At 42.2% G+C, this 13382-nt stretch overlaps 2 protein-coding genes across 8 annotated transcripts in view; one reads left to right on the top strand and one right to left on the bottom strand.

Annotated features, from left to right (window-relative positions):
• The window catches only part of WDR19 (WD repeat domain 19), a 32693-nt gene extending 25710 nt beyond the window's left edge, over positions 1-6983 (top strand). For all 3 annotated transcript variants that reach the window (XM_072125593.1, XM_072125584.1, XM_072125603.1), the window contains 11 exons: positions 404-516; positions 891-959; positions 1050-1127; positions 1216-1312; positions 1580-1704; positions 2031-2112; positions 2344-2494; positions 2576-2699; positions 3636-3712; positions 4207-4333; positions 6827-6983. In XM_072125593.1, coding sequence (XP_071981694.1) covers positions 404-516; positions 891-959; positions 1050-1127; positions 1216-1312; positions 1580-1704; positions 2031-2112; positions 2344-2494; positions 2576-2699; positions 3636-3712; positions 4207-4321 — 1031 coding nt within the window. In that variant the 3' untranslated portion in view covers positions 4322-4333; positions 6827-6983. The remainder of the gene's footprint in view (positions 1-403; positions 517-890; positions 960-1049; positions 1128-1215; positions 1313-1579; positions 1705-2030; positions 2113-2343; positions 2495-2575; positions 2700-3635; positions 3713-4206; positions 4334-6826) is intronic.
• Positions 6984-10168: 3185 nt separating this feature from the next.
• RFC1 (replication factor C subunit 1) overlaps positions 10169-13382 on the bottom strand; it is a 31464-nt gene continuing 28250 nt past the window's right edge. For all 5 annotated transcript variants that reach the window (XM_072125556.1, XM_072125562.1, XM_072125548.1 and 2 more), the window contains 3 exons: positions 12716-12929; positions 12205-12393; positions 10169-10843 (listed from right to left, as the gene is read on the bottom strand). In XM_072125556.1, coding sequence (XP_071981657.1) covers positions 10754-10843; positions 12205-12393; positions 12716-12929 — 493 coding nt within the window. In that variant the 3' untranslated portion in view covers positions 10169-10753. The remainder of the gene's footprint in view (positions 10844-12204; positions 12394-12715; positions 12930-13382) is intronic.

The raw sequence follows: 13382 nt of genomic DNA, 5'->3' as shown, positions 1-13382 counted from the left end.
CGCTTGTGGGAGGTGCGGTACCCGCGTGGGTGCCTACTATCAGAGAATGCAGTGCCACAGTTATGTCTGACGAGGAGAACTATTCATTCATCAAACATCACCATCAAATAGCCTCAAAAAGGCTTCCATTGGTCAGTTAGATCATCGCAAGTCTGGACAGCAGCTGCTCAGGGTAAATGATGATGATCTGCTTGTCCTATCGGACATTTTCTATAGGTAAACAGGAAAACATAAGGGAATCCAATAGGGAATTCTAGAAAGAACTTTTCACATACTACCTCAGGGGAAAGTAGTTTAGTGGGGTAAAACGTGAGCCAGGTGAGACGCCTCTCTCATCTCGTCATAATGTGCCTTGTGTATTGTGCTGAATGTATATTAAATGTGTATATGACTTATGTTGCAGGGTCTGAGAACACCAGTAATGAGGATTATCAGAGCATCGCCCTTTATTTTGAAGGAGAGAAGAAGCATTTTCAAGCTGGGAAGTTCTTCTTGCTCTGTGGTCAGCATGCACGGGTAGGTGGAAGCGGCTCCTAGTACACGTTCCCCATGTACACAGAGCTTTACACCAAGTCTAGACTGGAGAATGAGCTGCATATGTCTAGATCTTCCTCAGAACTACCTTCCATGGAGTGTGACTGATGACAGTCTGTCCCTATAAAGTCTATGTTTCATAAAAAATTCCAGATAAATAATAGAATATAGCCTCATAATTCCAGTACATTCTCTGCAAAATTCACCTAAACCAATAAGGATTTCTATTGAAGCGAGTCATGTAGTAAAAGGATATGTACATGCTGGTCCTCCATTGTGCTTCCTTGCTCTAGTCTATCTTATATAACTAATGAACCATTTTTGTAAAAAAAACTATTAAACTGCTTCTTTTTCAGGCGCTGAAACACTTTCTGAAGTGCTCCCCTACGGAAGAGAGCGCGGCCATAGAGATGGCCATAGAAACGGTAAGAGGAGGATGTGAAACGTTCTTACCCCTTAGGTTATGAGGTTGTATACAGTAATGGATTGTCGTGTGATCCGTCTCTTGTGCACAGGTTGGCCAGGCCAAAGAGGAGCTGCTGACCAACCAGCTGATAGACTATCTAATGGGTGAAAGTGACGGTATGCCTAAGGTGTGTACCAGACCAGACGCCAGAACTGCAGCCACTTACATAATACAATCTATTTTATGCTGGGGTTTTTTCTGCCCTTTTTGTTTAGGATGCAAAGTATTTGTTCCGCTTGTACATGGCTTTGAAGCAATACAGAGAAGCAGCCCGCACGGCCATCATCATAGCCCGGGAGGAGCAGTCTGCAGGTCACTATACAGGCCCCCTCCTTCCTGATCTGTGGGGGTCCACGATGCCTGGGTATCTGCTGCTTGGTATTTCACTATAGTAGATGGACCTGCAAGCAGAAGTCTCCGTCTGCTGCAGACCTGAGCTGTCTGGGAGCTGAGTCTACAGTAAATGAAGCAGCTAGTCATTTCAGGAGCAAAGGCTGCATGTGTACCAAGAGATTAGAATTCACTCTAGGACTTCATCTACATTTATGACTCCAGCAATATTTCTCTTGTAACGCGCAGGTAATTACCGGAACGCACACGACGTGCTCTTCAGTATGTACACAGAGCTGAAAACACAGAAGATCAAGATTCCCGCAGAAATGGCTACAAACCTGATGATCCTCCACAGCTACATCTTAGTCAAGGTAGTCAGCCCTCTATTTATATAGTGTCGTGATATTCCATAGCACTGCAAGGTTTGCATACAAATAAAACAAGACAATACAGAGTAATATCGTAATCAGGTGAGACTAAATATATATATTTTTACAATGATGACTAATATATTGATCAGACTTCTTGGCATTGTTTGGCCCCTCTTGTGTCTCATATAAACCAGAGGTTTAGGTTTAGCGAGTGTGTTCTATTTCCTGATACACAGTCAGGTTCCTGTTTTTATAGGTTACCTTTAAATGATCCATAGTTATCATCATCGTCATCTGTAGTTAATAATAATTTATTTTCACAACAGATCCATGTGAAGCGAGGAGACCACATGAAAGGAGCCCGAATGCTGATACGTGTCGCCAACAACATCAGTAAATTTCCGTCCCGTAAGTGTGAATAAACATTTGTGGTCCTTCTTCACCAACTTACTTAAAATGGCATCCCTGCTGGTCTAGGGTGTAGAAGGGGTTAATAATAAAGTTGTCTGAATAGGATAGTACAGTACAATCTGTAGAAATCCCAAGAGGACTGTGGGGGAAGGGGACAATCCCCATAGCGTGGGTCCTGTGTAGGTGAATAGGTCTTAGTATTACACTTTGTTTCCCTTGTGTTCCTAGACATCGTCCCGATCCTGACTTCCACAGTCATTGAGTGCCATCGGGCCGGATTGAAGAACTCGGCGTTCAGTTTTGCGGCGATGCTCATGAGGCCTGAATACCGCAACAAAATCGATATAAAATACAAAAAGAAAATTGAGGCCATGGTCCGGTAAGATGTAAAATATGTGGGGTCCAGACTCCATCATTTACACATCCCCGTCCCATATAACTGCTGGGGTTTATGGTCTAGGCGCCCAGACACCTCCGAAGTGGAAGAAGAGACTACACCGTGTCCCTTCTGTGACTTCAAACTCCCGGAGTGTGAGCTTCTCTGTCCAGGCTGCAAGAATAACCTGCCCTACTGTATAGCCACTGTGAGTACATCACTATATCATCCGACTGTAAGATCAGGGTGCAAATTACCTATAGTTTCACCAGTCCTATCCTACATGGCAAGTGCATTGATATGGGTGGCATCTTTATTTAAAGGGAACCTTTCCTCCGGGGGCTCATTTTCACTAAAGACAGGTTGCAAAAGCCCATTACCGCTGCATTGAAAATATGTCTTTCTGCTTTCTCCAAGCATTTGCATTACAATAGAATTGTGTCTTATAATTCACCTTGCACCTGACCGAATCCTCTGTGTAGTCCCAGGGGTTGGGCTTTGGTTTGGATGCACTTCAAAAAACACTCAGCTCTCAGCCACCACCATTGTGCTCCTGTACAGCTCCCTGGTGACAAGTCACATGTTGTTTTTTGAAATGCATCCAAACCAAAGCCCAACCCTTGTGACTACCCCAGGATTTTGTTAGGGTGCAAGGTAAGTTATGACACACAATTATATTGTAATGCAAATTCTTAGAGAAAACATAAAGACATACTTGCAATGCAGGTGTGATGGGCTTCTACAACATGTCTGTAATGAAAATGAGGTCCCTGATGACAGATTCCCTTTAAGGGATACATAAATGGACACAACAAAGGCTGATAATGTGAGATATCGTTTAGAAAGGACCAGTCAAACAAGACGTTCGGCTCTGTTCATCTCTCTACCTGTCACATCTCCTAGTGTAAAAACGGGGTCAACCAGTGCCCAAAATATACAAGCCAGACAACTATAAAATTGCCCCTCAAACAATATATAGTTACTTTCTCAGTGAGAAGGCAGCAGTCTCTATAAAGCTACTTGACTTCCAAAATCTGACCCTCTCTGTGTTCTTCAATATCTATACAATATACATATATAAAGCTATGAGTGCTGTATCACATTGTTCTGACGGATCACGGTATATATTCTCGTTATTTCACAGGGTCGGCACATGGTGAAAGACGACTGGTGCATCTGTCCAAATTGTGAATTCCCGGCGCTGCTTTCCCAGTTCAAAACGTAAGTGGAGAATGTAAAGAGAATGGGAAATGTTTTAGATTTTTCTTGCTGGTGTCATTGGCCATGAACGCATTACAGTAAATCTGGTCAGTTTCAGTAAGAGCAGAGAGCTATGTGGATGTGGGCCTTCTGACATGACAAATATGGGCCACACTTGTTCTGCTTTACGTACTGAAAACACTTTCACTCTGGGCTGAACAGAGGGCAGTTGTGGATAGGGTGCTCTGTGGGAACAAGCTATGGAAGGCTATGGGCACCTCTACTATAGCTATGGACTTTTGTGATCTCCTCTGAAAGGCAGTAAGATATTAAGACTTAACTCAAAGCCGGTCATAGCTGTTCAGGAACCACCTACCTTACCGCCTAATAAACATAGATTCTTGGGTGCATGTGTTTTCACTGTACAATATCAGACCGTGGTGTCCGTGGCATTCGTGGCCAGCCAGTATACACCAGTGCCCAGTACATTGGTCCATCTGTTCTGATCCACACAGGCTGCTGGAGTCAGAAAGCATCTGCCCCATGTGTTCTGAGCGGGTCACTGCAGCTGATGTGAAGAAGGTTCTGGACTGTTCTACGTATCTCAAGCAGGAACAGGAGGATCAGTAAACTCATCATCCGGTAAGCAGCCGACTTATCACTGCAGGTTATAGTCCCTTTTGCTTGGTTTCAGGTCAACGGGTGAGATACAGCAATGTACAAACTCTCCTCCGACTGATCATTGGGTTGTAAACCGGAAACACATTAAAGGGGTTATCCGGGTTTAAAAAATGTCTTATGTCCGGGCTGGGGAGGGCTAGTTAAACATAATAAACATGGACTTACCTCCTCCGGTGCCGCTGATGTCCCGAGCCGCGGTCCCTTCGATACGTGCTCCTGTTTGTTTACAGGGGCACAGGGAGCTTCCGGTCCGCGATGTGGACGGCTCCTCCCATCCGTCCCTATCGCTTAGCGTTGTAAGCGGCGCACAGAGAAGACCGGCCGCGGCGCGGGATATCGGCAGCATAAAGTGGGACAGTATAAAGTGGGAGTCACAGATAATTCACATGTACTTGTATGGCTTAAACTAGGGGTCGGGTGTTCTTAAGCAGGACCACCTGTAATGTTATAGAACCACCATAGCTGTTTCAGTTATGGAAAACAGAAAGCACAGTGTGAACTGGAACTTATCCTCTCCACAGAAATATACAGCAGCTTTTAGTTACAGATTGCCAAAAAGGACGTTTATTTACGTCATGACAATAGCCAACTTCAAACGGCTACATCTCCTGAAAACTGGCACATCTAAAGAATCCTCTTTAATGTGATGTATGGATTGTGTATGGAGGCGTCACAGAACCAGAGATATCCACCCTTAAAGTTGTACTAAAAAAAAAAAAAGTTGATTTTTATGTACAGCTTTTCCACTTCCTTAGGAGCCCACATGTCCGGTTCTGTTAAGCATCCACAATCCATAAAAGGGAAACTCTCCCGTTTAATATGACACCGGAAGTTTGTTTCTAGGTGCCAGGATTCAGGAGATATAGGCATTTGAAGTACGCCCCCTCCAGGCAGTGAGCAGAAGGCAGAATGTAGAAGGAGCTGCAGAAGACTTTCACTTTTCATTATTGTAGAAGTACATGCACCCTCTGCATCTGTAGCTGAACCTGGGAAAGGATAATGGTAATAATCCTGTACATATTTATAACAGTAAAAAAAAACTTGAATTGGAAAAATAACAAAAATGCAAATTTTTTCACATTTGTAGTGAATTATTGGAAAATTTTAAATACGTAATTATTAAAAATATATCAAGATAGTCTCACGTCTTGAAAAAAAAAAAAAAATTGTTATGATATGTAAAGCTTTTCCAGAGATATCATTTAAAGGAAACCTACCACATGAAGTGGTAGGTGTAAGATGCAAATACCGAGCACCCTCAGGGTGAGCTGGTGCCGGAGCTTACTTTCGTTATTCCCCTAAACCGCTGTATCGCGGTTTAAACACTTTTTAATGTTTATATCTGAAGCAGCTTCGGCTCACCAAGCGCGGGACCGTGCGCACGTGACGTCACCAGCTCTCCGGCACTTCCTAGGTAGGCGTGCGCTTGGTGCGCCGAAGCTGCTTCAGATATAAACATTAAAAAGTGTTTAAACCGCGATGCAGCCGTTTAGGAGAATAACTAATAAGTATTCTCCTAAAGAATAAGTAAGCTCCGGCACTAGCTCACCCTGAGGGTGCTCGGTATTTCCATCTTACACCTACCATTTCATGTGATAAGTTTCCTTTAAAGAAGCGCATAGCAGAACTTCAAAAATTGACCTGGACATTCAGGAACCAATGATAATCGGTCACAAAGGGGTTAAAGATACAAAGGGAGAAATTTATTGTGAAAATTATTTTTTTATTTTAATAAATTGTCCCCCCCCCCCTTTTCTCTACAACACATATAGAATAAACAGATAAAATCATAAACATGTTAGATCAGGATTTTTGGGAAGCGTCCATACCAAAATATATATTTTTTTTTAAAAACAACTTCTTTCCAGCGATGAATCCTGTAACAGAAAATACCAAAATGTCCAGGTGTCCATCAAAAAGTCCCAAAATGGTAGCAGTGAAAACGGCGGCTTGTCCAGCAGTAAATGATACATTATGCTACACCAAAGTATGAAAAAGTTATTAGCGTCAGAATAAGGCAAAGGCAAACATTTTGTAGATAAAGTGCTCCATTAAAAAAAAAATTATAATTCGAAGAAAACCTCTACAAATGTAGTATCCCTGTGGTTGTACCAACCAATAGAGTACACGAGGTGCCATTTGGAGCATGCAGTAAACGCCATGTAAGTGAAAATGGCGCAAATTTTTATTTCTTATTTCATTGCATTAGAAATTTGTTTTCTAGCTTCCCAATACAAGGCATAAATATTAGATACAGACACAAGAAGGGAGAATATGTTAAGCAGAAAACAAGCTCTCATACAGCTCTGTAGACAGTCTTTAAAAATCAACTTTTTTTTTTATTCTTCTGGGAATGAAAAATAAAAATGCAGAAAAAAAAAGCAGTGTAGCGGGTGCTAGCGTGGGACTGTGCTTGTATGACTGTTATATATACATCTTTTTTTTCCTCCGTAGGTCTTCATGATTTTGGACATAACCCGTTTGGCGCTCTTGAGGACTGCTGTACTGTAATCACTTCTGTATATACTTTTTAAATCAGATTTTATATTTGTGAGAGATTCCAGTTATTCTGTAAACTGCTATTTATAATAAACAACTGGTTTGTATGGTTGTGGGGAATTATTTTTCCTAATAGGCGAAGGTTTAGGTTGAGGACATCAAAACGCCTGAAAAATGGGCATGAAGAAATCCGTGAGGCATCACCAAAATTCACTGCATAATCATCTGCAGCCTGTTGTAAGGGACTGCATGTTCAAGAACCAAAGAGGGGCTAATAACACTGTTAGTCTTTTTAAAGCCCATACACTATATATTCTATGTATTATATTATAAGTGACACTCTGGACCATTGCAGATATGTAAGAAATTATCTAAAAAAAGAACTTGAAAATCAGGTTTTACCCCATTAAACTTCTGTATAAGTATAAGCCAACCCGAGTATAAGCAGAGACCCCTATTGACTCGAGTACAGGCAGTCCCCGGGTTAAATACAAGATAGGGTCTGTAGGTTTGTTCTTAAGTTGAATTTGTATGTAACTCGGAACTGTATATTTTATCATTGTAATCCCAGACAGAACTTTTTTGGCCTCCGTGACAATTGGATTTTAAAAATGTTGGGTTGTCATAAGAATCAATATTAACACTAAAGCTTCATTGCAGACACCTGTGATAACTGTTACAGCTGATTATTGTAGCCTGGGACTAAAGTACAATAAATTACCAAAATTACCAGAGGTTTGTTTGTAACTAGGGGTCGTATGTAAGTGGAGTGTTCTTAAGTAGGGGACCGCCTGTATAAGCTGAGGGTGAGAAAGGCATTGGTCACAGCCCCCTGTAGTAGAAAAAAAAATTAAAAACTGTATGCAGCTTTCCGACGCCCCTTAGGACCTCTTCTTGGTTCGGGTCCTTTGGCTCGTTCCGCTCCATTGCGAGGGGACCCGGAGAAGCACCAGAGCATCGGAAGCAAGAAGAGGACCTACGGGTGGCGTCGCAAAGGCGAGTACAGTTAATTTTTTTTTTTTATAAACTCGAGTGTAAGCCGAGGTAGGGTTTTTGCAGCACAAATTTTGTGCTGAAAAACTGTACTTATACTCAAGTATATACGATACGATCCTTCTCGATTAGGGGATGAAATGTCCTTTCTAGCATTCCCTCATGTGAAATCTCACACATTTACCTAGAAATGAATCTCATCCAAAGCATAAAAATTCCTTTATTTATATAGAGCACACAGATCACGCAGCGCTGCACAGAGTTTGCCAAGTCAGTCCCTGTCCCCAATGGGGCTCACAATCTAATCCACCTATCAGTATGTTGGAGTGTGGGAGGAAACCCACGCAAACATGGGGAGAACCAATTGAGAATGAGGAGAGACTAGTCATATTTTGCCCAAGAGGAGTCAATTTCAGAGATTCCAGGTGCCCCCCCCCCCCCCGTCTTGAGTTCTGTAGTAACTAAAACCTTTTTATTGATTTTCTTATCTTTAACCCCTTAAGGACCAGGCCCTTTTTCGTTTTTGCGTTTTTATTTTTCACTCCCCACCTTCAAAAATCTATAACTTTTTTATTTTTCCATGTACAGAGCTGTGTGATGGCTTATTTTCTGCGTAACAAATTGCACTTCGTAGTGATGGTATTAAATATTCCATGCCATGTTCTGGGAAGCGGGAAAAAAATTCTAAATGCAGTGAAAATGATGAAAAAACACATTTGCGCCATTTCTTGTGGGCTTGGTTTTTACAGCTTTCACTGTGCGCCCCAAATGACAGGTCTATTTCATTCATTGGGTCGGTACGATCACGGGGATACCAAATTTGTATAGGTTTTATAATGTTTTCATACATTTACAAAAATTAAAACCTCCTGTACAGAAAAAAAATTCTTCATTTTGCCGTGTTCTTGCGCTAATAACTTTTTCATACTTTGGTGTATGGAGCTGTGGGTGGTGTCATTTTTTGCGACTTCTGATGACGTTTTCAAAGCTTCTATTTTTAGGACTGTTCGACATTTTGATCACTTTTTATAGAATTTTTTCTATTTTTCAAAATGGCAAAAAAATGCCATTTGCGACTTCGGGCGCTATTTTCCACTACGGGGTTTAACGCAGTGAAAAACGGTTATTATATTTTGATAGATCGGGCATTTTCGGACACGGCGATACCTATTGTGTTTATGATTTTTACTGTTTATTTATATTTATATCAGTTCTAGGGAAAGGGGGGTGATTTGAATTTTTTTTTTTACTTTTTTTTATTTATTTTTTTTACTATTTTACAGACTCCCTAGGGTACTTTAACCCTAGGTTGTCTGATTGATCCTACCATATACTGCCATACTACAGTATGGCAGTATATGGGGATTTTGCATACCATCTATTATAATGTGCAGATCGCACATTATAATAGATAGCCTCGATCATGACAGCCTGGGATCTTTGTGTGATCCCAGGCTGTCATGGCAACGGATCGCCGCTCCCCGGTGACGTCACGGGGAGTGACGATCGGAGCCAAGATGGCGGCGCCCACGCGCTGCCGGCTCTTTAATGCCGCCGGCAGCTTTGCTGGCGGCAATCAAAGGGTTAACACCGATCGCGGGTGTTAGCGACGGGCGTTTGCTTCATTATGAAGCAAATGCCCGGTGAGTATGAAGAGGGCTCAGCCTGTGAGCCCTCTTCATACTCCCCCATGCGCAGTAAGACGTAAGGGTACGTCTTATTGCGCTATGGGGTTAATATGACATCTTTCAGACCACATCAGGCTTGTGGTTGTGCGACACGTTTGTCACATTTCCAACTGCCTGTATCTCCGGTTCTGTATCTTACAGAACCACAAGCCTGAATGAGGTCATATCCATCTACTAATAAACTATAAAATGAAGATACCGTATATACTGGAGTATAAGCCGATCCAAGTATAAGCCGAGACCCCTAATTTTACCACCTAAAAATAGGAAAACCTATTGACTCTAGTATAAGCGGAGGGTGGGAAATGCATTGGTCACAGACTCCCCCAGTACATAGCCAGCCCCCAGTAGTATACAGCCAGCCCCAAGTTATATACTCACCCTCTGGTGGCCCTAATGTCAGCGCAGCTCCTCTTCTGTCTTGCCTGTCTCCTTCTGTAACAGCCCGCAGGGCATGGCCATGATAACTCCTGGCGCCGCCCGGGAGAAAAACATGGCCGCACCCTGCAGGCTGTTACAGAAGAAAGACGACAAGTGCGCAAGACAGAAGAGGAGCCGCGCATCGGGGCCACCGGAGGGTGAGTATATACATTTTTTTTTTTTTAAGTGCATTGACAAGTGTATTGACTCGTGTATAATCAGAGGTGAGGATTGCGAAAAACTCACTTATACACAAGTATATATGGTACACTAAAGCAACACTCCCCTTGCAGCCTCTAAACTTGACTCATCTCAGGCAAATAGGACTCCTCTTTGCTTATTTTCACAAGACTTGACATTGTTTCCTTATAGGTAAACAGGTGAGATTTCACATAAGAGGGAATTCTATACAGGACATTTAATGTCCAAGTAGCAGGTAAAATATAAGAACGACATAAATGTGAATAAAACAAATCGGTTTCTGTGAAACTAACTTTAATGAAGCTTTTTTCATATACTTACAATATTATTATACAAAACAAAGGCTTATAGTCTATATACAACAGAAATGAGGGAAGATGCTGTAAAATAAAGTACACCTGGAGATACAAAGTGCTGGAGGTTGGTCACAAGTGATAAAAAGCCGAGTACACGGAGCCTTTCCATATACTGGGAAAGGGGGATCCATGCACCACACACTGGGGGATCCATGCACCACACACTCCTCATGTCCATCCAGGGGCAGGAGTCAGACCCGGGCACCATCCATCTCCCATTCTTATCACTTTCCTTTCTTAGTTTTTGCTTTACTTGGCTTTTTGTCTCCACCTTTTTCAACCTTGGAAGACTTTGATGGTTTTGATTTTTTTGCCTAGAAATGACGGAACAAGTTTTGCATTTCTGTATTCACCAAGTAAAATAGATATTGAGAAAGCAAATCCATCTAAGACCACCCTAAACAACTATGTGCCATTCATTAAAGGGCTTGTGCCAACTTTCCAACTCATCCTTCCTTTCTTCTAATGTAAAAAATTACGTTAATGAGCCAGAAAGGCGCCGTGTAGTGTTACCTCCCTCTTCCCGATGTAATTTCACTGAAGCAGCAGCACACATTGGGAGGGGTACTCCAGCACAGTGTAACAGACAGCAAGGAGGCAGCACAGAGGGGCTCTGGTAACACCCCCACAGCACTTTTAGCGTTTTACCGTAATTTTACCAGTTGGATAACAAATATAAGATGACTTGATCTGAGTGTGTGTCCCTGATTTATCATACTGGCAGATTTCCATTAACTAGTTAAAGGCCGACACCACCAGCCAATATTACATATATATTTTTATCTTACGGAGCCAAATAATCCACATCTGATTTCCCAGTTGATTAAAACGTTATTAACAACCTACGCATCTAGCTGTGGGCACAAGCAACATATCCCTGGTATATTTGGAGACAGAAATAAGATTTAGATTCCTTCTCCTAACTAATATACAGAGTAATTATCAGACCTAAGAGCTTCCCGCTACATCAGGAAGACTTGAGGCATATATTACCACGCATCTCTCAGATTTGGGGCATTAGAATCCCCTTGTGTGCGCAGCAATGGTCATATATTATCTCTGAATTATTAAAGCCTCATTTATCAAGACGGTTAAAGGGGTTGTCCACTTTCAGCAACTAATTGATATGGTTTGTGTAAGGAAAAGTTATACAATTTTCTAATATACTTCGCTCATCGATTCCTCACAGTTTTCTAGATCTCTTCTTGCTGCCCTGCTATAGAAAGTTTCTATGTTTACTACCAGTGGATAAAAATTTGTCCCTGGTCATGTGATAAACACACAGGTGCACGAGCTGTTATTATCACACTGTTTTGATAAGTCTCTTTGATAATAACATCTTGTGCACCTGTGTGACATCACATGACTATGGACAGATTTCTATCCACTGGAAGTAATAAGAGAAGCTTTCTATAGCAGGACAGCAAGCAGAGATCTAGAAAACCATTAGGATTGTAGAATTGTAGAACTTTTTATTACACAAACAATATCAACTATTTGCTGAAAGTGGACGACCCCTTTAAGCTTTATAATCCAAAGCAACCAACAAACAGACCTGCACAGATACTAGTTGCTCTGTTGTTGCCAACAGGTTCTCCGGTTTGATAATCGATGCCCGTGATAACTATAATATTCAACACTTCACAGATGGATGGAGTCTCCATAATCCAAGTACCTTTATCATGGCGTCTACAGAGACCTCATCGTCCTGATTGTCTTCCCCTTGTGTGTCTTCTATGGCCGCCTCCTCTCCGTATTCAGACGGGAGAGTAGAAGCCGCTCTTTTGGAGGCCTTCACGACTTGCAGAGAGTACGGGGTGAGGTGGGCCTCCTTGTTGTAGCCCCGGGTGAAGGCCGCTTTTACCTGAGAGAAATCACAGCCGGTTACATCTCTCCATGGATGACGGCGCAGGGTCTATTGTACATGAACAGTTGCTGAAGTTGCTTACAGTAACAAAACAACTGTCCCATTGGGGTGGGTGGAGTATGAATGGGTCACCACTACACCACTACACTCAAAGCTTACCATGAGCTTTGGAGCAATAGTCAACTTTGTACTATACTTTTCTCCGCTTCTTTCTCCAATAGTGAGCAGTGTCAGATCAGATACACCCAATGGCACAATGTCTGGACCACTTTGATCACATATAGGATTACATTTAAAAATGTGGACTTTTTCATTGTACCTTGGGATCCAGTTTAGAAAAGGGTGTGGGTTTTCCTCCCCAGCTGCTTATCTCCATGATGTTATCATAATCTTCCTTCATCAAGTAGTACGTGTCCATGACATCCACTACTTCCTGCACACCTTCTGCCCCGTGTTCGGCCAATGGCTGCACCAGTTTGTCCCTCATATAGGACAAGTAGTCCAGGTTCAGTGCACGCTTACTCGTTCTTGTTCTGAGAGAGAAGACATGAACAGCGTTGATCATCAGCATGACTCCATATCAAGGTTGGGTCACCAATGGCTAATGTTTAAAATTACTTTAAAGGGATTGGCCATTATTTTACACAAGTTGCCCGTGTGCCTTTACTCCCTAAATGTTCCTCAAATGATTCAACACTCTTGATACTTACTTTTGTGGTGTGTGCAGACACTCCGTGATTCTTTGTTTATATGTCTGAGCTCTGCCGATTAGGAGCAGATGTAGCAGGAGAGTTAAGACTTAACTCATCCTCCCCTCTCCTCGTCAGTGAGGACAGACAGTGAAAAGTGGGTAACGCCACTCCAGAGTAGTCATGGAAATTCCATCTCTTCTTAGTGAGCTGGCGCATTAGGCTCCGCTCACTATGCAGACTTGGCTCTTCTAGCTCCTGAACGGCTCCCTATTAAATATACAATAGGGAGCCGCA

The sequence above is a fragment of the Engystomops pustulosus genome, chromosome 1 (assembly GCF_040894005.1).
Source record: "Engystomops pustulosus chromosome 1, aEngPut4.maternal, whole genome shotgun sequence".
Lineage (NCBI taxonomy): Eukaryota > Metazoa > Chordata > Amphibia > Anura > Leptodactylidae > Engystomops > Engystomops pustulosus.
Note: the sequence above shows the minus strand (reverse complement) of the source record. Positions and strands in the feature narration are given on the sequence as shown.